Genomic DNA, 26,826 nt, shown 5'->3' with positions numbered 1-26,826 from the left:
GTATTCAATACCGTAGGACCCTGGGACTGAACACTTCCCTCTGCAACCGGATCCTGGACTTCCTGACAGGCTGCTCCCAGGTGGTGAGGGTAGGTGACAACACATATGCCACGATAACCATTAACATGGGGGGGGGCCCTCGGTGTGTGTGCTTAGTCCCCTCCTGTACTCCCTGTTCACCAACGAATGCGTGGCCGTGCATGACTCCAACACCATCATCAACTTTGCTGACGACATGACGGTGGTAGGACTGATCACCAATGAAGATGAGGCTGATCGTGGATTACAGGAAATGGAGGGGCGAGCACAACCCAATCCACATCGATGGGACTGTAGTGGACAGGGTCGAGAGCTTCAAGTTCCTCAGTGTCCACATCACTAATGAATTAACATTGTCCACACTGTTGTGAAGAGGGCACGACAGCGCCTCTTACCCCTTAGGACACTGAAAAGATATTGGCATGGGCCCTCAGATCCTCAAAAGTTCTACAGCTGCACTATTGAGAGTATCTTGACCGGCTGCATCACAGCTTGGTATGGCAACTGCAATGCACCCGACCGCAAGGCGCTACAGAGGCTGGTGAAGAAGGCCCAAAAAAGTGTCTGTCTCCAGCCACCCAAGCAATAGACTGTTCTCTCTGCTCCCACATGGCAATCGGTACCATTGGTCCAAGTCTGGAACCAACAGGACCCTGAACAGCTTCTACCCCCAAGCCATAAGGCTGCTTAACAAGACTGCTAAATAGCTAATCAAATGGCTACCCGGACTACCTGCATTGACCCTTTTTTAACTAACTATCTTGCACTGACTATGCATACACACTGAACTCTACCCACACAGTCACACACACACATTACATACACCCATAGACATAACATGTGCATACTGACAACTCACACTTTCACACTCACTTTCACCACATACACTACTGCAGTTCAGTTTATTATCTACCCTGTTGCCTAGTGACTTACCCCCACCTAAAGCGTATGTACATAGCTATCTCAATTACCTCGTACCTCTGCACATTGACTCGGTACTGGTATTCCCTGTATATTGCCATGTTATTTTTACTCTTTATGGTAATTCACTGTATATTTATTCATTGTCTCACTTTCTATTTTTGTATTTTTATATTTAACTCTGCGTTGTTGGAAAAGGACCCGTAAGGAAGCATTTCAATGTTAGTGTACACCTGTTGTTTACGAAGCATGTGTCAAATAAAATGTTTTATTTTTATTTCAACTTATTTTAGGGTGCAGAGTATTTTTCTCTGCTCATACAGGAATAGCAAAGGCCTAGTTTCCTAATTTGTCTCATTATTATTTTGATTTTGATTTGTCAGGCGTTGCAGCACCCTCAGCACCCCTACTTCCCACAGCTATGGTTGCACCAATAGCAGGAGAACTCCAGTGGAGACACCAGTTCTTTGAAGCAGTGGATCTGGTGCAATCAGAAGTGGAGAGAAGATTTGACCAGGAAGGGCTAGGGATATCAGCAAGAGAGAACCATCATTGACCCAGAAAAAGGAAGCAACAACACAACTGGATGCACAGACCCTTGACTCCCTTCACCTCCCCGCTAACGTTCTCGTCGTGCCTGAACGTTCGAGCTCGGTCTGACCCAAGCCCAGTGAGCTGATGCCCAGGCCCAGTCCGACATCACAGAAATGAACCCGAAAAAAAGCCTTATTTCTGGAAAACATCATATTGATGTAAAGTGGTGGGAACGGAGTGAGGAGATGAGGAAACAGCCATTTGGCCTAGAAATTAAATAATTAAGGTCGCCTTGGATAATTAAATCATAACTAAATAACTTGATTTTCGGCCAAACTATTTGAATAATCGCTCAACAGTCCTGTGTTTTGAATGCATGTTTGATTTGGAAAACATTTGAATCAGTTATGGGTCTACTTTCGATAGTCTACAAGGTCCAGCAAGGCACATTAGGAGGGCAGTCATGGGGTGTATTTTGTTAGGATGTATCGACGTTAACAAATGCCATTGGAATATGAGCTTCTCCTGATTCTGAGATGCACTGCCTGTCGTGGTCTTGTGGATCATCATTCTCCCGAGTGTACGCCAGCCTATTCATATCGCAATTTGAAACATTTCAATCATCAGAAAAATGTGTGTTGTCATGGCCACACATTTCTCTGGCCGAGCCAATATTGGAATCCTGGCGTCACTAATGTCCGCAGCTGCTGCGGCTGAGAGCAAGCCATAGTAGGTTAACAGGTGCACAGACACAGCACAGCAAGCCCGAAACCCACACAACCTGACTCAATTCACAGAATTTGAGCTGGCCCGGTGTGTGCTGAAAATGAGGACTATAGCTTGCAATAGTCTCCCACTTCTATTTTCTATTAGTTTACAATTTAAAAGGGAAGTAAGGAACATGGCACTCTCTCGCCCTCGGCCTGCTCCGGCCCATGTCAAACACGTAGGCTTACTAGCCCACTAGTAAGCAACACAGGGCGCTGCCCCGCCGGTGAGTGCCTTTCTCCGCAGTGGCTCGCATAGCTGTCCATGGTCCCGAAACCATTTATTTTTGTGCTCCGTTTTTTAGGCACAATCTTGTGTTTACTAATTTAGTTACCCCTCTCGTATTCTCTCTCACTATCTCTCTCATACAGAAACCTGTTGTAATTACGCAGTACAAAGAAATGTGCACGCTGTTCATAACTGGATTTTTTTGCAGAAAGCCATGAGTTGGGCTGCACTGATTAACTTGGGCTGCACTGTTACTGTTACCGAGTCTTGTCCTTAGGCTAGGCTACTCATCACATTAGGAATTGCATTTTATTATTGGTCTGCATAGATGCATGCAATGCTTTATGATGTAGGATAATTCTGGTGGTCTGCCCGGGGTGTTAGTGAGCATGCTTGTGCCTCTGTTGCTTCTCTTTACTCCCAAGAGTTTAAGTGGGGGTTTTAGAGAACAGAACAGTCAAGAGTGTAGACACCTTCGTCAGCGCAAGTCCTCTCTTCTTAACTCAGCTCAGCCACACTCCTCTCCGCTCCTCTCCTCTCCTTCAATAGCCTTGTGGTTGGATTAGCCTGACACCTTAGACTGACACTCGCGGCTTTCAAATGAAGAGGATTCCTGCTGAAATCCAAGAGAGGGTGCTCACCATGTAAAGCTTACACTCACACAGCCTAACAGTATTCTTCCTCGCCCTCTACCTAGCTCAACCCCTGTAAAGAATCCATGAGAAAGTCCCCGGTGATCTTCAGCGTGTGACAATAAAAGTGTATGGTTTAAAGGACTTTGGGTCCAGAGGTAGCTGTGAAATAGTAATGTGTAACTGAATGAGGAAGGGAGGCAACCAGGAGAGTGGCAGATGAGTGGAGTGCTCTGGTGTCTGGATAAACAGGTAGCCTACTTCTGCTGCTGTCCATTTCCTTTCATTGCAGGGAGGCTTATTGCTGGAAGGAGAGACACAAACTGTCAAACAAAACAGGGGTATGAGAGACGCAGCAGTCCTAGTATGATTCCTTTTTCTTTTTACAGCATTTGGCTGGTCAGTAGATTACCTATCTTGGCATGCAGTTTGACGTTTATTGTCATGAGTCTTGTTCTGGAGGCGAAACTGAGCGATTTTCCCCTTAGGCCAGCTGCAAAGTCAAAATTGTATTGTAAGAATTTGCTTTTTGGTCATAATTTAAGTATGGGGTTAGGCATTAGGGTTAGCGGTGTAGTTAGGGTTAGGTTAAAGATCTGATTTCATGGCTTTGTGCTAGTGACCACTGCAGAGCTACCTCCAGAAGAAGATTCATGGCGAAAAATGCTAACCTCCTTTTGGCATATCCCCGTCCTTATTAATCACACTGTACAAGCTCAGTCTTCTGCACTCCACAAGCAAAAGCAAAGTGAACAGAACTGACTGAAGCCTACATGCAGAGTTATGATTGCCATGTCGTGGTATATCTCAGAGACATAGTTTATTTAAATCTTTATGCTAAACAAGGTCCCCTGGCTCATTGGCATTGTTTCCCTTGTCCCCGATCACAGCATCAGTGCCACGGCAGACACCGCAAACGTCCCTACATACAGATAACCACCATGGCATGTATCTGCACTGCCTGCCTTCACATCCATCCAGCATCCAGGCAGGCAGCTCTCTGCTCAGTCAGGGGGGAAAGCATCAGCCTGCTGCCCGCCCTCCACCCAGTGACTGGCAGCAGATAGGAGGAAAGCGAGGAGCATTTAAGAGGCAGTGTAAAAATGTACAGACGTAATGAGGAAATAAGTGACTTATTGGCGGCCCACTCATTGCCTTCATTAAACCTGTCTAGGACATGCGTTCCGCTAGCGGAACCCCTCGACAACATTCCGCTGAAAAGGCAGCGCGGGTTATTCAAAAATATTTTTGGGAAATATGTAACTTTCACACATTAACAAGTCCAATACAGCAAATGAAAGATACACATCTTGTTAATCTACCCATCGTGTCCGATTTCAAAAATGCTTTAAAGCGAAAGCACAACATATGATTATGTTAGATCACCACCAAGTCAAAAAAACAGAAATAGAGATAAAATGAATCACTAACCTTTGATGATCTTCATCAGATGACACTCATAGGACTTCATGTTACACAATACATATATGTTTGTTCGATAAAGTTAATATTTATATCCAAAAACCTCAGTTTACATTGGCGCCATGTTCAGAAATGCCTCCAAAATATCCGGAGAAATTGCAGAGAGCCACGTCAAATAACATGAATACTCATCATAAACTTTGATGAAAGATACATGTTTTACAGAGAATTAAAGATACACTTGTTCTTAATGCAACCGCTGTGTCAGATTTTTTTTTAAACTTTACGGAAAAAGCAAACCATGCAATAATCTGAGACGGCGCTCAGAAAATAAATAAAACATTTCCGCCATGTTGGAGTCAACAGAAATCAGAAATTACATTATAAATATTCCCTTACCTTTGATGATCTTCATCAGAATGCACTCCCAGGAATCCTAGTTCCACAAGAAATTGTTGTTTTGTTCGATAATGTCCATTATTTATGTCCAAGTAGCTACTTTTGTTAGCACGTTTAGTACACATATCCAAACGCTCGTGCAGGTCCAGCCGAACGTCGGACGAAAACTTCAAAAAGTTATATTACAGGTCGAAGAAACTTGTCAAACTAAGTATAGAATCAATCTTTAGGATGTTGTTATCATAAATATTCAATAACGTTCCAACCGGAGAATTCCTTTGTCGTAGAGAAGCAATGGAACGCAGGTCGCTATCATGTGAAATGCGCATGACCAGGACCTGGCTCTCTGCCAGACCCCTGACTCAAACAGCTCCCATCCGGCTCCATATCACAGTAGAAACAGATCCATATCCTACTTTGCATTCAATAGGGACTGAGTTGAAAATCAACCAACCTCAGATATCCCACTTCCTGGTTGGATTTTTCTCAGGTTTTCGCCTGCCATATAAGTTCTGTTATACTCACAGATATCATTCAAACAGTTTTAGAAACTTCAGAGTGTTTTCCATCCAATAGTAATAATAATATGCATATATTAGCATCTGGGACAGAGTAGGAGGCAGTTCACTCTGGGCACGCTATTCATCCAAAAGTGAAAATGCTGCCCCTATCCCAAAAAAGCATCATACTGTATTTACGAACATCTATCATGAGATGAGAGAGAGACGAGCAGGTAGCCTAGAGTGAGACTAGGGATGCTTTATGGAGCGTGCATTGTCACCTTGTTCCAATTATCTGTTACCTTTGACTACGTTAAGTGTGTAGGCATTAAGAAGAGGACAGGGTTGATAATTAGCAGTTTGCAGTGGAAAATTGATGTGTACTCTCAGCCAAATCAAAAGCATCTATTGGGGTCACCAGGCCTTTTTAGCCGTCAACGCTTCCTGTTGAATTAGCCCATTAGACCAGATGAAGGACACCCACTTTCTTCTCCATTTGCTGTCCTTCATCTAATCTAATGGGCTAATTATACAGTATATAATGCCCTGGCAATAAAGTGTCTGCATGGAGCAGTCAGTTCCTATTGAGAGTAGGACAAGCACAGACATCAGTAACATGGAAATTAACAATCTGTCAGGAATCAATTTAACAAAGGATGTGTCAGCATTGGCCCCACTGCCTGTCAGGTTTGGGAGTAATTCATTTATTCTACAGGTTGTATCCCCCTTTCCCTTCCAATCTACCCCCTGTAACAGAAATAACATAATTTAATCTTATTCTGCTTGTGAAACAATGTCCAACTTGTCACTTAATGATCTGGGAAAGATTACAGAGATTCAGAAAGTATTCACACCTCTTGACTTTTTCCACATTTTGTTGTGTTACAGCCTGAATTTAAAATGGATTAAATTGAGATTTTGTATCACTGGCCTAAGAAAAGGACTTCACACTGCTTGCTTAGCAAGCACCACTTCCTCACGATTTGGCCCATGCCTTGCTAGCACACATGACCGCCCTCCTGAAGCGTCTTACTAGTCGGCGCCACGCAGAAAGCTAGCTATTCGCTGGCGCAAATGCGGACACTTCAGGCTGAGGATCCCCATGTGCTACACCTCTACACAATACCCCATAATGTGAAAGTGGAATAATGTTTTGGGGATTTTTTTACACATGAATTAAAAATGAAAAGCTGTAATGTCTTGAGTCAATAAGTATTCAACCCCTTTGTTTATGGCAAGCGTAAATAAGGAGTAAACCTTTGCTGAACAAGTCACATAATTAGTTGCATTGAGTCACTATGTGTGCAATAATAGTGTTTAAAATGATTTTTGAATGACTACCTCATCTATGCACCCCACACATACAATTTTAAATCTAGATTCATCCACAAACACCAGCATTTTCAAATGCTTCACAAAGAAGGGCACCTATTGGTAGCTGGGGAAAAAAGAATCAGACATAGTATATCCTTTTGAGCATGGTGAAGTTATTAATTACACTTTGGATGGTGTACTGTATCAATACACCGACTCACTAAAAAGATAGTCGTCCATCCTAACTCAGCTGCTGGAAAGGAAGGAAACCGCTCAGGGATTTCACCATGAGGCCAATGGTGACTTGAAAACAGTTACAGAGTTGAATGGCTGTGATAGGAGAAAACTAAGGATGGATCAAGAACATTGTAGTTAGTCTACAATACTAACCTAATTGACAGAGTGATAATATTTCAAAACATGCATCTTATTTGTAATAAGACACTAAAGTATTACTACAAAAAATGTGGCAAAACAATTTGTCTCAAATACAAAATGTTATCTTTGGGGCAAATCCAATATAACACATTACTTACTGAGTACCACTCTGAATATATGTTCAAGCATAGTGGTGGCTGCATCATGTTTATAGCTATGCTTGTAATCGATAAGGACTGAGGAGTTTTTCTGGATAAAAAATATGTAATTGAGCACAGGCAAAATCCCAGAGGAAAACCTGGTTCAGGATGCTTTCCAACAGACACTGGGAAATGAATATACCTTTCAGCAGGAAAATAACCTAAAACACAAGGCAAATCTAAACTGGATTTGCTTATCAAGAAGACAGTGAATGTTCCTGAATGGCCGAGTTACAGTTTTGACTTAATGTCCTTGAAGGTGGTGTTTAAGTCAAGATTAATTCATCACTATTATTTATTTTTACTTTTACTTTTTATTTAACTAGGCAAGTCAGTTAAGAACAAATTCTTATTTTCAATGACAGCCTAGGAACAGTGGGTTAACTGCCTTGTTCAGGGGCAGAACAACAGATTTTTACCTTGTCAGTTCGGGGAATCGATCTTGCAACCTTTTGGTTACAAGTCCAACACTCTGACCACTAGGCTACCTGGGTTACCAACATATACAAATAATGATTGACATTTTCATTAAAAAACATTATTTTGATGAATGTATTCATACTATTTCATCCTTACACGAGATATAGTCCCGACACAGATCTAAGGTTGCTACCCAAGCCAGCTGGTTGTTGGTTCTATCGGTTCGGTTGCCAGAGACACGACCCGGTCATTAAGTCTTTTTGTTATGTAGCTATGGACGCGACCCAGTCGTTCATTCTAAGTGTTCCATTGCCATACTGGCTGGCAACGTTCTTATCCCTTGCTTGCTAGCCAATTATGGCTAACTTACCAGTCACGTCAAGAGTAACAGCAAAGTAGCTGCATTTGCATTTGTTTAAGCTGTTTTCTAGTGACATGTATTTGGATACATCCATAACAATGAGCTAATGATGCGCAATTTCGCCTTTCATAGAAAATGTGCTCTCTCGTCGGGACACTGTTGTTCAGAGGAGTTAGCCAACCACACAGCTAACACAATCACTTCAAACTGAAGCTGGAGAGACTGGAAACTATCTGCATTTTGTTTCGTTTGAAAGATTTTCTATTGACATAAAAAAAAAAAAAATCACATATTTTTGTACTGGGGCGTATATCAGCCATAATAGTGCAGATAGATTGTAGATTCCATCAATGTAATTGTCTGCATCATTTCCAATCCCCCACATGTTTACTGTTGCCTTGTTTACTCTTATTGGAATTCAATCATTTCTTTGTCAGAACGGCAACTTACAAATATGTATTTTCCCCTTCATAAAAAAGCATTTGGTGTTCAAGGCCCTTCTGGCTACAGACAACAACTATAGAATTGGCTTGGAAAACTGTGTGCGTCAAATCATAAGAATGTTGTGTAAGAAGACATTACACAATTCTATCTTCAAAAGTCCAGGGTCATTTCTGAAAGTTTCAATCCCTAGAATACCTTGTGTATTGAGTCCTGTACTCAGATGTTTTGCTGTGTTTACACTATTGTCTGTGTGTTTACTGCATTTGTGAGTGTACTATATCCTACAGTATGTGTGCATTCATTCATGTATCTATTAGACACAACAACATTCATGGGAGGTGGTGGTGGAAAGTGGGGCCGGACGATTCGATTTCAGTGGACAGGATTGGATTTGATGGTGGGGCATAATAGCTTTCATGGGCTTTTACAGCTCTGAATAGCTTAGCTGTATCGTCCTTGATGGGATTGAGGGATGAGCCCAGCGATTCTGGGATGAAGCCCAGCGATTCTGGGATGAAGCCCAGCGATGGTATCCTGTTCCTCCTTATTGTTCTGGGCCCAGGAGTGATGTAGAGGGCTCTCCCTGAACTAGAGGCTTCATATGAAGAGTCCAGGACTGCATCCAAAATGACACCCTATTTCCTTTATAGCCCATAGGTCTCTGGTCAAAAGTAGTGCACTATAAAGGGAATACTATTAAGGGAATACAGTAGGGTGCCATTTGGGATTCATCCCAGATCTATCTTGAACTATAATCCCATCTCGTATTGTTGAGCCTGTTTGTTAGATCAATGTTTCCTCTCTCGCTGTTAAATTGATGAGGTAATCTAACACACAATGGCAAGCAAACCTGTTCCAGCTGCTTGCCAAACCGACTTGAAGGAATAACCTGGTATGAATTGTGTGCTCACGTAGGGACATATTGGGCATCTGCACAAAGACATTCTGTGCACAAAGAGGAGGGCTTGCGGTAGAGATAAGATGCATTCAGGCTCAACGGTCACAGTGCTGGTAATCAGTCCTCGCCCAATGCCTGTGTTTGGTGGTCTATTCTGATTTCATTCATCCACAAATTACCCTGAAGAGACTGATTTCGACTAATGTGGAAGAGAATTGCTTGAATTGTTCTCCATGTATTCTTCTTTATTGTTCCTGACTATGTTTACGTAGGATGAATGAGAAAAGTGAACATTGTCTGCGGGGAAATGACAGATTTTCAATATGAACATGGGGAGAGTAGTGAATCCAAAGTACTGCCTCAGAATGTGAAAGGTCTGTTTTTCCTAAAGACCAGTGACACCTCTTTGAGACTAATCATTTTCCAGGCATATCATTTTCCAAACATAATTTCATTCTATGGCACATTTTAGTAGAGTAGTTTAAATGACTTACCTTTTTTCTTCTAGATTTGAACACGATTTCCCAGAATCTCATAGATGACTCTCTCATAGATGACGTAGTACAGTGGTCGTCAACCTTTTCTGAGTCGAGATCACTTTGAGTCAAAATGCCAACCAATATCTCCATCTCAGATTTTTTTTTTACATGGCTTAAAAAATGTACGCCTATGTGTAACGTCCTGACCAGAGTTCTTATGTGTTTTGCTTGTTTAGTGTTGGTCAGGACGTGAGCTGGGTGGGAATTCTATGTTGTGTGTCTAGTTCGTCTGTTTCTATGTTCAGCCTGATATGGTTCTCAATCAGAGACAGCTGTCAATCGTTGTCCCTGATTGAGAATCATATATAGGTGGCTTGTTTTGTGTTGGGGATTGTGGGTGGTTGTTTCCTGTCTCTGTGTTTGTGTTCTACACCAGCTAGGACTGTGACGGTATGTTCTTTTGTTATTTTGTATAGTGTTTTTGTTTTGTCCATTAAATTCATTATGTCAAATTACCACGCTGCACATTGGTCCTCTGATCCTTCTCGCCTCTCCTCGTCTGAGGAGGAGGACGAAGTAGACTGCCGTTACACTATGCAACATTATCCTATTAAAACTATACTTTAACAATGAGGTTTGTGCAGTAAGCTATAGGCCAAATACATTATCACCGCATATTGGCTTTGCTTGAACTGCCCGGGCAATGCATGGTTGTTATTTTCAAACCAACATTTTTTATGTAGGCTACATGATCACATCGGTAATAGATCAGTTGCTTTATTGCGTGTGACGCACATCTGAGTGACCATAAAATCTTCAAATATTTAGCTATTTTTGTATTTTACTGGGCTGATGGTGCCTGCATCTGATGGTCAATCTCAGCAGAGGGAGAGAGCAGCAGACTGTGGGTCCCCCTCTCAACGTCCCTCCCCTCTCCCTTTCCTGCGCTCACGCTGACCTAAAAGGAACATTGTCTTCCAACTGATGTAGAAACTCGAGTTGCACCACATTATTTCTGTATCAGGCACAAATTAATGTTGTTACTCCAATGACCAAAGGAAGTGAAATGTTCCTCGACATAAAAAAAACAAGCTACTAATAATAACTCATGCCTATTGATACACTTCCTACTCATTCATTGCAGCTGCGGTGCTGGTTGTACCACGAGTGGAAGTAGGGAGAACGCACATTTTATGGCTTATAAAAGTGTTGAATAAAAAGTGTTGACAGTGCTGAGTTTTTTTTACATGAACTCACTCATAAAAATAGCAGCTCTTTGCTGTATTCGTTGAATCTCTAGTCATGGTTTTAAAAGTTTAGAAATCTCACAGTATCAACTTTGCTGTAGCTTTCTTTTACACCTACAGACACGGTAATCTGAACCATCTGATTGGTCAGTAGTAGGTCTATAGTACACTTCAAATCAAAATCTAATTTATTTATATAGCCCTTCGTACATCAGCTGATATCTCAAAGTGCTGTACAGAAACTCAGCCTAAAACCCCAAACAGCAAGCAATGCAGGTGTAGAAGCACGGTGGCTAGGAAAAACTCCCTAGAAAGGCCAAAACCTAGGAAGAAACCTAGAGAGGAACCAGGCTATGAGGGGTGGCCAGTCCTCTTCTGGCTGTGCCGGGTGGAGATTATAACAGAACATGGCCAAGATGTTCAAATGTTCATAAATGACCAGCATGGTCAAATAATAATAATCACAGTGGTTGTCGAGGGTGCAGCACCTCAGGAGTAAATGTCAGTTGGCTTTTCATAGCTGATCATTAAGAGTATCTCTACCGCACCTGCGGTCTCTAGAGAGTTGAAAACAGCAGGTCTGGAACAGGTAGCATGTCCGGTGAACAGGTCAGGGTTCCATAGCCGCAGACAGAACAGTTGAAACTGGAGCAGCAGCATGGCCAGGTGGACTGGGGACAGCAAGGAGTCATCATGTCAGGTCATCCTGAGGCATGGTCCTAGGGCTCAGGTCCTCCGAGAGAAAGAAAGAGAGAAAGAGAGAATTAGAGAGAGCATACTTAAATTCACACAGGACACCGGATAAGACAGGAGAAGTACTCCAGATATAACAAACTGACCCTAGCCCCCCGACACATAAACTAATGCAGCATAAATACTGGAGGCTGAGACAGGAGGGGTCAGGAGACACTGTGGGCCCATCCGATGATACCCCCGGACAGGGCCAAACAGGAAGGATATAACCCCACCCACTTTGCCAAGGCACAGCCCCCACACCACTAGAGGGATATCTTCAACCACCAACTTACCATGCTGAGACAAGGCAGAGTATAGCCCACAAAGATCTCCGCCACGGCACAACCCAAGGGGGGGGGGGGCGCCAACCCAGACAGGAAGATCACGTCAGTGACTCAACCCACTCAAGTGACGCACCCCTCCTAGGGACGGCATGAAAGAGTACCAGTAAGCCAGTGACTCAGCCCCTGTAATAGGGTTAGAGGCAGAGCATCCCAGTGGAGAGAGGGGAACCGGCCAGGCAGAGACAGCAAAGGCGGTTCATGGCTCCAGAGCCTTTCCGTTCACCTTCACACTCCTGGGCCAGACTACACTCAATCATAGGACCTACTGAAGAGATAAGTCTTCAAAAAAGACTTAAAGGTTGAGACCAAGTCTGCGTCTCTCACATGGGTAGGCAGACCATTCCATAAAAATGGAGATCTATAGGAGAAAGCCCTGCCTCCAGCTGTTTGCTTAGAAATTCTAGGGACAATTAGGAGGCCTGCGTCTTGTGACCGTAGCGTACGTGTAGGTATGTAGGGCAGGACCAACTCGGAAAGATAGGTAGGAGCAAGCCCATGTAACGCTTTGTAGGTTAACAGTAAAACCTTGAAATCAGCCCTTGCCTTAACAGGAAGTGTAGGGAGGCTAGCACTGGAGTAATATGATCAAATTTTTTGGTTCTAGTCAGGATTCTAGCAGCCGTATTTAGCACTAACTGAAGTTTATTTAGTGCTATATCCGGGTAGCCGGAAAGTAGAGCATTGAAGTAGTCTAACCTAGGAGCAACAAAAGCATGGATTAACTTTTCGGCATAATTTTTGGACAGAAAATTTCTGATTTCTGATTGTTGCAATGTTACGTAGATGGAAAAAAGCTGTCCTTGAAACAGTCTTGATATGTTCGTCAAAAGAGAGATCAGGGTCCAGAGTAACGCCGAGGTCCTTCACAGTTTTATTTGAGACGACTTTACAACCATCAAGATTAATTGTCAGATTTAACAGAAGATCTCTTTGTTTCTTGGGACCTAGAACAAGCATCTCTGTTTTGTCCGAGTTTAACTTCTTATGGCTGCAGCCCGACACCGGTACACTTATGACAACAGCCAGCTCAAAGTGCAGGGCGCGAAATTCAAAATATATATATTTTTTTAAATATTTAACTTTCACACATTAACAAGTCCAATACAGCATATGAAAGGTACACATCTTGTGAATCCAGCCAACATGTCCGATTTTTAAAATGTTTTACAGGGAAGACACAATATGTAAATCTATTAGCTAACCACGTTAGCAAAAGACACCACTTTTTTACTCCACCAGTTTTTTACTCCATCAGTAGCTATCACAAATTCGTCCAAATAAAGATATAAATAGCCACTAACCAAGAAACAACTTCATCAGATGACAGTCTGATAACATTTATTGTATAGCATATGTTTTGTTAGAAAAATGTGCATATTTCAGGTATAAATCATAGTTTACATTGCAGCTACAATCAGAAATTGCACCGAAAGCAGACAGAATAATTACAGACACCAACGCCAAATAACTAAATACTCATCATAAAACATTTCTGAAAAATACATAGTGTACAGCAATTGAAAGACAGGCATCTTGTGATTCCAGACAATTTCCCAGTAGCAAAAGTTAGCGATCGTAACAAACAAGCAAAAGATATATAATTTTTGACTTTCCTTGATTTTCTTCATCAGATGACAGTCCTATAACATCAGGTTATACATACACTTATGTTTTGTTCGAAAATGTGCATATTTAGAGCTGAAATCAGTGGTTACACATTGTGCTAACGTAGCATCTTTTTCCCACAACGTCTAAACAGCAACGATATTTTTCTGACACGTTTTCTGACACACATATTCTGACCAAATAGCTATTCATAAACATAAGTAAAAAATACATGTTGTATAGGAAATGATAGATCCATTAGTTCTTAATGAAATCGCAGTGTTAGAATTCTAAAAAAATAACTTCATTACGACATCCAGCTTCGGTATAGCTGAGTACCCCAAAGTTGGGCGCCCACGACTAATTCACATGCACGACAGATATATGAATTAGCATCATAAAATGTTTCTTACTTTTGGTGATCTTTCATCAGAATGTTGTAGAAGGTGTCCTTTGTCAAGAACAGTCGTTGTTTGGATTCAGAACGTTCATTTTCCCTCTCGATTTAGCACGCGCACTTGCCAAGTGGCACAAAGCTCTCCAAGTCAACAAACGGAAGAGAACGGAACACGGCAAAACTCCCGAAAAATTTTCAATAATCTGATGAAACTATATTGAAAAAACATACTTTACGATGATATGGTCACATGTATCAAATAAAATCATAGCCGGAGATATTAGTCGTCCATAACGACAGCTAAACAGAAGGCAAATCCATGTCCTCTTTCGCGCGCTCCAGAAAACAGAAAATGGACGGTCACGTCATACAAAGAGCTTTTATTCCACCTCAGACCAAGATAAACACGAAATTTCTTCTCTCACCGCCTCTTGACATCCAGGGGAAGGTGTATGAAGTGCACGTAGACTCTTACGTATCATGCCCATGTATAGGCAGGAAGTAGAACAGAGCATCGATTTCAGTCTTTCCACTTCCTGGTCAGGAAATGTGCTGCAGAATGAGTTCTGTTTCACTCAGAGAAATAATTCAAACGGTTTTAGAAACTAGATAGTGTTTTCTATCCAATAGTAATAATAATATGCATATTGTACGAGCAAGAATTGAGTACGAGGCCGTTTGAAATGGGCACCTTTTATCTGGCTACTCAATACTCCCCCTGCAGCCCAAACAGGTTAAAAGTAGAATGTTTTCAGCCATCCACTTCCTTATGTCTGAAACACAGGCTTCTAGCGAGGGAAATTTTGGGGCTTCACCATGTTTCATTGAAATTTACAGCTGTGTGTCATCCGCATAGCAGTGAAAGTTAACATTATGTTTTCAAATGACATCCCCAAGAGGTAAAATATACAGTGAAAACAATAGTGGTCCTAAAACGGAACCTTGAGGAACACTGAAATGTACAGTTGATTTGTCAGAGGACAAACCATTCACAGAGACAAACTGATATCTTTCCGGCAGATAAGATCTAAACCAGGCCAGAACTTGTAGACCAATTTGGTCCGTGTAGACCAATTTGGGTTTCCAATCTCTCCAAAAGAATGTGGTGATCGATGGTATCAATGGCAGCACTAAGGTCTAGTAGCACGAGGACAGATGCAGAGCCTCGGTCTGACGTCATTAAAAGGTCATTTACCACCTTCACAAGTGCAGTCTCAGTGCTATGATGGGGTCTAAAACAAGACTGAAGCATTTCGTATATATTGTTTGTCTTCAGGAAGGCAGTGAGTTGCTGCGCAACAGCTTTTTCATTTTTTTTTGAGAGGAATGGAAGATTTCGATATAGGCCGATAGTTTTTTATATTTTCCGGGTCAAGGTTTGGCTTTTTCAAGAGAGGCTTTATTACTGCCACTTTTAGTGAGTTTGGTACACATCTGGTGGATAGAGAGCCTTTTATTATGTTCAACATAGGAGGGCCAAGCACAGGAAGCAGCTCTTTCAGTAGTTTAGTTGGAATAGGGTCCAGTATGCAGCTTGAAGGTTTAGAGGCCATGATTATTTTCATCATTGTGTCAAGAGAAATAGTACTAAAACACTTAAGTGTCTCTCTTGATCCTAGGTACTGGCAGAGTTGTGCAGACTCAGGACAGCTGAGCTTTGGAGGAATACGCAGATTTAAAGAGGAGTCCGTAATTTGCTTTCTAATGATCATGATCTTTTCCTCAAAGAAGTTCATGAATTTATTACTGCTGAAGTGAAAGCCATCCTCACTTGGGGAATGCTGCTTTTTAGTTAGCTTTGCGACAGTATCAAAAATACTTTTTGGATTGTTCTTATTGTCCTCAATTAAGTTAGGATGATCGAGCAGCAGTGAGGGCTCTTCGATACTGCACGGTACTGTCTTTCCAAGCTAGTCGGAAGACTTCCAGTTTGGTGTGGCGCCATTTCCGTTCCAATTTTCTGGAAGCTTGCTTCAGAGCTTGGGTATTTTCTGTATACCAGGGAGCTAGTTTCTTATGACAAATGTTTTTAGTTTTTAGGGGTGCGACTGCATCTAGGGTATTGCGCAAGGTTAAATTGAGTTCCTCAGTTAGGTGGTTAACTGATTTTTGTCCTCTGACGTCCTTGGGTAGGCAGAAGGAGTCTGGAAGGGCATCAAGGAATCTTTGTGTTGTCTGAGAATTTATAGCACGACTTTTGATGCTCCTTGGTTGGGGTCTGAGCAGATTATTTGTTGCGATTGCAAACGTAATAAAATGGTGGTCCGATAGTCCAGGATTATGAGGAAAAACATTAAGATCTACAACATTTATTCCATGGGACAAAACTAGGTCCAGAGTATGACTGTGGCAGTGAGTAGGTCCAGAGACATGTTGGACAAAACCCACTGAGTCGATGATGGCTCCGAAAGCCTTTTGGAGTGGGTCTGTGGACTTTTCCATGTGAATATTAAAATCACCAAAAATTAGAATATTATCTGCTATGACTACAAGGTCCGATAGGAATTCAGGGAACTCAGTGAGGAACGCTGTATATGGCCCAGGAGGCCTGTAAACAGTAGCTATAAAAAGGGATTGAGTAGGCTGCATAGATTTCATGACTAGAAGCTCAAAAGACGAAAACATAATTTTTGGGGGGTAAATTGAAATTTGCTATCGTAAATGTTAGCAACACCTCCGCCTTTGCGGGATGCACAGGGGATATGGTCACTAGTGTAACCAGGAGGTGATGCCTCATTTAACACAGTAAATTCATCAGGCTTAAGCCATGTTTCAGTCAGGCCAATCACATCAAGATTATGATCAGTGATTAGTTCATTGACTATAACTGCCTTTGAAGTGAGGGATCTAACATTAAGTAGCCCTATTTTGAGATGTGAGGTATCACGAGAGCTCATCACTCCCCCTAACTGGGAGGGGGCCAGAGACTCGATGCCGACATCTTTCTAGCTGATTTACACGCTGAAGCTATGTTGCGCTTGGTGACCTCTGGCTGTTTCATCCTAACATCGTTGGTGCCGACATGGATAACAATATCTCTATACTCTCTACACTCGCCAGTTTTAGCTTTAGCCAGCACCATCTTCAGATTAGCCTTAACGTCGGTAGCCCTGCCCCCTGGTAAACAGTGTATGATCGCTGGATGATTCGTTTTAAGCCTAATACTGTGGGTAATGGAGTCGCCAATGACTAGGGTTTTCAATTTGTCAGAGCTTGATTTGCTCTCTGGGCCTGCCGGAAAGGCAGAATTTGTACCTTCAGACACATAAAATGGTTCAAAATGGGAACACTTTGCCTACCAGGCGTGCAGGGCAGCTGAATCAGATGCACCTACCGCCAACAGATCGACCGGTTGGTGACCACTGACCTGGGTACATCCAGTACATCCGCATCCGATCTGATGCTGGTGGAGATTCGGGACTGAACGTGGATGCAATAGATAACAGCTATGGAAACAGTTAAAAAAAAAAGAAGATTCATCATTTACATTTTACAATGTCTTGAGAACAGGTGAAAATGTGATACACTGGGTATAATTATCTTTTTACATGTATTTTTATGTTGGAGACATGCAATAACGTTACAGCTACAGTGTATCTTATAATATTAGATCACAATCTGACGTTAGCTAGCAAGCTAACTTGGTAAATTAGATAGCTTTCAAACATGTGGAAAAAGCAGTGTAAAACAATGCATTTTGACTCTCATAGCTCTGCATTTACAGAACATAACTTTGGCTTTAGCATGCATCGGTAATCCTTTTTCCTTCTGACAATACTACTGTACTGGGTATTGCCCAACATTAGTATGGTCCCTTGCCTTGGATTCTCGAGAACTATGGTAGTCCTTAGCTAGCTATCTATCTACTTGCAAGCTAATAAACTAGTTTTTTTTTTCAAATAGTCATTTATGATAATGACAAGCGGCGGTAAATTTTTATCAAACAAGGCAAGGAAATTGGTATTAATATGATGTAGCCTAATCATAGACAACACATTCAATCATTACAACTTCCTAACAGTGTTGTTCGTGTGTTTTTTCTGAAGGATTCCAGTTTTGAAGAGTCTAGCTAGAGGAAGGGGCACAGGCAAGGCTTCAGAAAGAATTGCAGAGGAAGACCTTGAGGGCTGCTAAGATGACTGCACAGACTGCTAAATACTTCAATCTAGACTCCTGCACTTTACAACACACGACTGCTGCCATTTCACCACTGCACTATTCTATTTATGTATTACCATGTATGTTTACATGAGTTGTACACTTTCCAAGACTACACTGTACTTTATTCTTCAGATGCCATCTACTAGGCATCTATGCTAGGCATATGCAACTACTAAGTAGTTTTCTTAGTGATTTTGTTCCTGGTTAGGGTGATATCAGTTCAGTACTTTATCCTAATTGTTTCCTCACACTGTGCTTTTGTTATTGAAGTTACAGAGACAACCTTGTATTCTTGCTTATCTCCCTAATAAACCTTTATTTGACCCGATCTGTCTAATCGGACCGACTTGTTTTTTGTACAGTATTTACAACGGGGTAGTCCATCCACCTTCCTGCATATCTACCCTCTTGTGGGAAACCTACAGGATCGTAGATATCCAGGAAGAAAGTACATTTATGTAAATTAATCTAAAACAATTCCAAAAGTACAACAATGTTGCCTAAATGCTAGATAAAGAATGCACAAATATATTTCTCACAAGTTTATTGTTGTGCACACACACTTCCCTTATTTTTATATGATTTATAGGTTTGGTTGTAAGTCCCTCTCTTTCAACAGCATTTCTCAGTACTCTGTAGGTTTTTACAATTCCAGAGAGCCACCAAATCTGACAACAATAGGGAAAGCTCAGGTCCTTCCCCTCTCAAAGGTTTGCTAACCGCATCCTGTGTTGCGTGGCGACGTGTCCTCAAAGTTGTAGCAGCTCAGCCATTGTTGGTGGCACTTCAGGGAGTCTTCTTATGCAGACTTCTTAAATAGCTGACAGATGGAATAATATTTTATTTATTCTGTCTATTGAATGTCATTAGTATTAGTGCAGAACTGAAGCATTGACATCTGTTGAAAATACTAACAGGACATTTTTTAATTTTACATATACAAATCTTTTTCACAACCTAGAGGACGACTAACACAGAGTGGCTTACGAGAGTATTCACCCCCCTTGGCATTTTTCCTATTTTGTTGCCTTACAACCTGGAATTAAAATAGATTTTTGGGGGGTTTGTATCATTTGATTTACACAACATGCCTACCACTTTGAAGATGCTAAATATTTTTTCTTGTGAAACAAATAAGACAAAAAAACAGAACTTGAGCGTGCATAGCTATTCACCCCCCAAAGTCAATACTTTGTAGAGCCACCTTTTGCAGCAATTACAGCTGCAAGTCTCTTAGGGTATGTCTCCATGAGCTTGGCACATCTAATTGCCAAGCCCATTATTCAAGGCAAAATTGCTCCAGCTCCTTCAAGTTGGATGGGTTCCGCTGGTGTACAGCAACCTTTAAGTCATACCACAGATTCTCAATTGGATTGAGGTTTGGGCTTTGACTAGGCCATTACAAGACATTTAAATGTTTCCCCTTAAACCACTCGAGTGTTGCTTTAACAGTATGCTTAGGATTATTGTCCTGCTGGAAGGTGAACCTCCGTCCCAGTCTCAAATCTCTGGAAGACTGAAACAGGTTTCCCTCAAGAATTTCCCTGTATTTAGCGCCATACTCATGTCTGTTAAATTGTCTGTCTGTAATGGTGTGCCCCAAGGCTCTGTACTTGGTCCTCTCTTATTCAATATTTATATAAATAATTTAGACAAAAATGTCCAAAATGCGCAACTTCATTTTTATGCTGATGATTCTGTTATTTACTGTTGTGCCTCGTCTCTTACAAAAGCTTTCCAGAACTTGCAAACTGCTTTTTATACTGTTCGTCATACCTTGTGTGAATTGAAGCTTATCCTCAATACTGAGAAAACTAAACTAATGGTGTTTTCTAAAGCAAGAAATAGACCTCTGAACTTTTCACCTATTATTACCTGTCAGGGCAATGAGATTTAGACTGTAACGTCATATAAATATCTTGAAATCTTAATTGATGACGGCCTCTCTTTTAAATCATATAGTCAACAACTTACAAAAAAATGTATGCTGAAATTGGGATTTTATTTTAGCAATAAGGCCTGTTTTTCTTTTGAAGCCAGAAGGAGGCTAGTATCAGCTACATTTTTGCCTTTACTAGACTATGAGGATATTTTATATATGAATGCTTCCGCTCAGTGTTTGAGATCAATTGACACAATTATTATTAATTGCAAAACCATTATGCACCACTGCACTTCGTAAACCAGGGTTGACTGACCTTCTCTAGTCACTCGTAAGCTCAGTCACTGGTATACTTTTATTTATAAAGCCATTTTGGGTTTACTACCTTTGTATTTGGGCATTTTTATTGTTCAGAAATGTGGTGGGTACTCTCTTCGTTCGCCGGACTTTATCCTGCTAACTGTTCCAAATGTCCTAACTGAATTTGGTAAAAGGGCTTTTATGTACTCTGCGCGTCTTGGAACGCCTTACAAAATACTTTTAAACTGGAAGAACTTGTCCCGATTGATATTTTTAAATCACTGATGAATGATTTTGAGACTGATTCCCTGACCTGTCAATCTTTTTAATTTGCTGTTTTTGATTTTGTTATACTCTTGTGAATTCTATAGTTTTTACTAGATTACTTGTAGTTTTTCATGTTGTTTGTCTGTAATTTTTGTAATGACTTGGTGCTGCCTATCTTGGCCAGGACGCTCTTGAAAAAGAGATTTTAAATCTCAATGAGCCCTTCCTGGTTAAATAAATAAATAAATACAAATCATTCATTCAATTCTGACCAGTCCCTGCCGTTTCTTAGTCCTGCCGATGAAAAACATCTCCACAGCATGATGCTGCCACCACCATGCTTCAATGTGGGGATGATGTTCTCAGGGTGATGAGAGGTGTTGGGTTTGCGCCAGACATAGCATTTTCCTTGATGGCCAAAATACTAAATTTTTGTCTCATCTGACCAGAGTACCTTCTTCCATATGTTTGGGGAGTCTCCCACATGCCTTTTGGAGAACACCAAAAGTGTTTGCTTATTTTTTTCTTTAAGCAATGGCTTTTTTTCTGGACACACTTCTGTCGAGTGTACGGCTTAAAGTGGTCCTATGGACAGATACTCCAATCTCCGCTCTGGAGCTTTGCAGCTCCTTCAGGGTTATCTTTGGTATCTTTGTTGCCTCTCTGATTAATGCCCTCCTTGCCTGGTCCATGAGTTTTGGTGGGCGGCCCTCTCTTGGCAGGTTTGTTGTGGTGCCATATTCTTTAAAAAAATTAATTTAATGGCCCACCGAGGGATGTTCAAAGTTTCTGATATTTTTTTATAACCCAACCCTTATCTGTTCTTCTCCACAACTTTGGCCCTGACCTGTTTGGAGAGCTCCTTGGTCTTCATGGTGCCGCTTGCTTGGTGGTGCCCCTTGCTTAGTGGTATTGCAGACTCTGGGACCTTTCAGAACAGGTGTATACTGTTTATACTGAGATCGTGTGAAGATCATGTGACACTTAGATTGCACACAGGTGGACTTTATTTAAGTAATTATGTGACTTTTGAAGGTAATTGGTTGCACCAGATCTTATTTAGGGGCTTCATAGCAAAAGAGATGAATACATATGCATGCACCAATGTTCTGTTTAAAAAAAAATTTGAAACAAGTAATTTTTTTCATCTCACTTCACCAATTTCGACTATTTTGTGTATGTCCATTACATGAAATCAAAATCCATTTAAATTACAGGTTGTAACGCAACAAAATAGGAAAAACGCCAAGGGAGATGAATACTTTTGCTAGGCACTGTAGATCTTGTTGCCCTCTGCATTCTCCAAGGCTGGACGATGGTTGTAATTGAAATGCTGCCAGGGTTCCAGCCTGTCTACACCTTGGCCAGACAGCTCAACTGGGGAAACAACATAGTCATATCTCTGCGGTATGCTAATCTATTGGGATATAATGTCATCAATGCTCAAAGTAAATCCTGTGTAGTTCATTTTTCTAAATAGTGTAGTTACACTGAGTGGACAGTTTATTAGGTACACCCATCTAGTATTGGGTTGGACCCACCTTTTCATCCAGAATTCTTTGGGGCATGGACACGTTGCTCAATTGGTATCAAGGGACCTAACGTGTGCCAGGAAAATGTTCCCCGCACCATTACACAACCACCACCAGCCTGTACTGTTGACACAAGGCAGGATGGGGCCATGGACTAGTGCTGACTCTGCCATCAGAATGATGCAACAGATTCATTGGACCAGGCAATGTTTTTCCACTCCTCAATAATCCAGTGTTGGTAATTGTGTGCCCACTGGAGCCGCTTCTTCTTGTTTTTAGCTGATAGGAGTGGAACCTGTGTGGTCATCTGCTGCAATAGCCCATCCGTGACAAGGACTGACGAGTTGTGCATTCCGAGATGCCGTTCTGCACACCACTGTTTTACTGCGCCGTTGCCTGTTTGTGGCCCACCTATTAGCGTGCACAGTTCTTGCCATTCACCTTCGACCTCTCATCAAGCTGTTTTCGCCAACAGGACTGCCGCTGACTGGGTGTTTTTTCTGTCGCACCATTCTCGGTAAACCCTAGACACTGTCATGCGTGAAAAGACCCGGAGGTCTGAGATACTGAATAGTTCGATGCCTGTCTGCCTGCTTTCTATAGCAAGCCACGGCCATGTGACTCACTGTCTGTAGGAGCAAACCATTTTCGGGAACAGGTTGGTGTACCTAATACACTGGCCGTGAGTGGACATATACCTATTATTGGAAGATGTACACTTTATTAATAGATCAATTCCTGGCTAGCTAGGGGAAATACAATGATACATTTTTACTTCTGCTCCCGTACTTGACAATGGTGGGTTTGGAAACACACAACGCTTGGTAGGTATTGATATCGATTGATCCCTTTCATAACTGAAATAGAAGCAATATTTTTGTTCAAATATATTTCCTAACTATAGCTTTTTTGTCATAACGGCTATTCCGTGCCAGTACAGTAGTGTGAAGTGAAGTAACGTTCACTAGCTAGCTAATCAGATTTGTGGCTTTCAGACCACAGAGATAAGAAATATAACAAATTAATACATATAGTCATAGTTTATTAAAACTAAATAGCAAAGCAACATTTCATACAAATGAAACAAACCAATGACGCAGTCACTAGCTAGCTAGCTGCTAACATAGCTTGAAAACAAGTCATTTATAGTAGCTATAACACTTTTCAATTTAGAAAAATGTATATTACCTTTATTTGACAAGGCAAGTCAGTTAAGAACATATTCTTGTTTACAATGACGGCCTACCCCAGCCAAACCCTAACCCGGACAACGATTCTCTGTGTAATTTAATTACGCGATTAAACTAATCATGTTACTTTAATTAACTAGGAAGTTGGGGCACCACGGGAAAATGTTTAAAGAGTCTTTTTCCCCCCCCAAGTTAATTAATTAATTTCCTGAATTCCGATTTTTCATATCCTATCAAAACAGTCGCTTATTAATGAATTTTACCTCATCAGTCTCATTACTGAACGTCGCAAACCCTTGGATATCTGCACGAACACAAGCATAGAATCATGAATTAGCTATATACAAATTGGCTTAATTATTTATTTACTAACTTAATCAATCGCAGAATTATAATAACACACACACAATAGGTCATACATTGGTTGCTACGTGATACAAAGAAAAAGTCTCTAGCGGACGAAACCGATATGACGGCTTGGTAGACAAAGGAAAGGGGGTGGGGACCGCTCAAGAGCGGGAAACTCAGTGGAATCAAGTACATACAGTTGACTACACTACGCTCATGGAAATGCCTATACTTAGAACATGAACAACCGCTCATTCAAAAAGATATTGCAATTTACATATTTACAAGTGTACACCTTTGTTGTCCCTCTCTGTGGTCGCCGGTCCATCTGCTGGATAGTCAGTTGACAGAAAGCCTCTGGTTTGTCCACCAGAGATCTAAGTGTGTGTGAGGTGTAGGTTGTTATAATGGATACTTCAGAGTACCAATTGGAAATGTTCTTAGATCGAAAGCATTTACCAGACTAAAGTATTCAAACAGCTGCAGCCTGAATAATTGTTCTTTCGTTTGTAGATTTCTTAGCCATTTCAACATGGGAATGATCTCCACGTTCTCTGGTCTAGTCCTTTTGTAGAGTTGCCAACCATTTCAACATGTAGCAACAGCTCCATATTTTCTGGTCTAATGTAAATTTTGTGACGAGTGGTTTTGTACTCTGTGGAAGAAGGGGGCGTTTCCATGATGCCGATGTAAATGTCTATACTCACGCGGTGTGGCCACTGACTAGTTCAAACTTTATATCTAAACAAGTATCTCATTTAGAAGGCCAGCATCAAATTACATCTTCTCACAAATAGTTTAATATTCAATCAGATATTTTATACCACATTCAAATGCAAACCCCATAATTGAGAAGTGTACACAACCGAAGACACAGTAATGTGTTTCCTGTCCTTCATGAGATCACCAAATGAAGCACACTCGACATGACTGACCCTTAAGTGTCCAAGGACCACTCCCACATTCTCAAAAATATAAATATTGCTTCATTATTTAAACTTTTGTTGTCCAAGTGTCTCTCTGTGTTCCACAGTTTACATTCCAACCTCGAACACTACAGAGCATAGAGGCAGCGTATTTTACGACCGCCATAAAACAGCGGACTTCCCGCTCTCCTCCTCTACAAGAGAGAGCATGCTGTAGAGCGGACCCACTGTAACCTGATCCTTCAGGTCGTCACAGGAGAGTCATGACACGAGCTAGCTAACTAGCTAGCCCTCTCCAGTTTGTTGGTGCAAATCCGAGGTTCACTCTCATCTTGAACCGGGCTCTATTGTTTTCCCTTTTCACAGTTTCTTTGGGTTATATGGAGGAGCTGCTGGGACATGCCGTTTGCTCCCCGCATCTGCCATGTCTCTTCACTAGCGAAGTGTGGATATGCATCCCATTTTTCTTCCATCTCTGGGAGATTCTAAATTGTATAATCCTCTCGTCCTCTCTTCCCATCTCCTTCTCAAAACCCATTGGTGGAGGTGGTCAGAGGGGGGAGGGACCTTTTGGCTTTCTCATCCTATGGGTTTTGAGAAGGAGACGATGAGAGAGGACGCCAAGGAGTATGCAATTGAGATCTTCTCAATCTGAGCCAATGAGCTTGTGGTGGAAACTTGTCATTCATTGTGCGCAGTACTAAATCTGTCAGGAAAATCCAAACCAACAGCCAAATCAAATACAGTGGTTTTCAGGCAGTCTGTAGGTGCTAAATTGTTACTGTTGAATCACATTGAATGACAACTAGCAACTTACAGCTTTTGGACATAGAAAAAGTTACATAATGCAGCTTTAAAATCTTCATAACATATCTATCAGCGCTTTTCCTGGGTTTCGTTTTGAATGTCAGTCAGTCACCCAGAAGAACACTGCATTGCTTTCTCTTTGGGAATTTAGACTGGGTATCTGCAGTATCTGTAAAGCACTTTGTGACAACTGCTGTGCTGATGTAAAAAGGACTTCATAAAATACATGTAATTGATTGATTGAACTAACTAGTCTCTCTTTGCAGGAGCCACAGGTGACATCCTGCCAGACTCCCTACCATCAGTCCCAGGTACCCTGCCTCACTTCCTGAAGGAACCAGAAGATTCCTACATAATCAAAAGCAACCCAATCAAGCTGCTGTGTCGGGCTGTGCCTGCCTTGCAGATCTTCTTCAAGTGCAATGGAGAATGGGTGCACCAGAATGAACATGTGTCCCGGGAGTACATGGATCAGAACACTGGTAAGAAGCCATAGAGATCCTATAATCCAGGGGTATTCAAATCCTACCACGGATGTTTGGAGTTGTGTAGAATGGCGCCGGAGGGGATGGCTGACATTTTACATGATCCTAACCAACTGTGCTATTTTGTTAGTTTTTTCGCTTTGTTTGTAACTTATTTTTTTACTTATTTTGTACATAATGTTGCTGCTGCTGTCTCTTATGACCGAAAATAACTTCTGGACATCAGAACAGCGATTACTGAACTCGAACTGGAAGAATATTTTTTCTTAAACGAGTCTGACGCGAAGCATATACTGCTTTCTCGGGTACGGGCCCAAATCCCCGTCATTTGCGTGAAGAAAAGATGGCGAAAAAGGGGGCGGAGGTCGGGCTGCCTTCTGAGAATTCGTAGGCGAGTGAGTAAACCTCCACTACCATCCGTTCTTTTGGCCAACGTGCAATCATTGGAAAATAAAATGGATGACCTACGATCAAGATTATACTACAAACGGGACATTAAAAACTGTAATATCTTATGTATCTGAACTACGACACGGATAATATAGAGCTGGCTGTATTTTCCATGCACCGGCAGGGCAGAGAAGCTACGCCTGGTAAGTAGCGCTTGCCTGAGGTAGAGAACATTATGATAAGCTGTAGACCACACTATTTACCAAGAGAGTT

At 41.6% G+C, this 26,826-nt stretch overlaps 1 protein-coding gene across 1 annotated transcript in view; it reads left to right on the top strand.

Annotated features, from left to right (window-relative positions):
* Positions 1 to 26,826, top strand: part of LOC120051491 (netrin receptor UNC5D-like) — a 192,758-nt gene that overhangs the window by 89,983 nt on the left and 75,949 nt on the right. The window contains exon 2 of the mRNA XM_038998392.1: positions 25,945 to 26,160. Within this exon, the coding sequence (XP_038854320.1) occupies positions 25,945 to 26,160 (216 nt within the window). The remainder of the gene's footprint in view (positions 1 to 25,944; positions 26,161 to 26,826) is intronic.

The sequence above is a fragment of the Salvelinus namaycush genome, chromosome 1 (assembly GCF_016432855.1).
Source record: "Salvelinus namaycush isolate Seneca chromosome 1, SaNama_1.0, whole genome shotgun sequence".
Lineage (NCBI taxonomy): Eukaryota > Metazoa > Chordata > Actinopteri > Salmoniformes > Salmonidae > Salvelinus > Salvelinus namaycush.
This window is presented reverse-complemented; position numbering and strand designations above follow the sequence as displayed.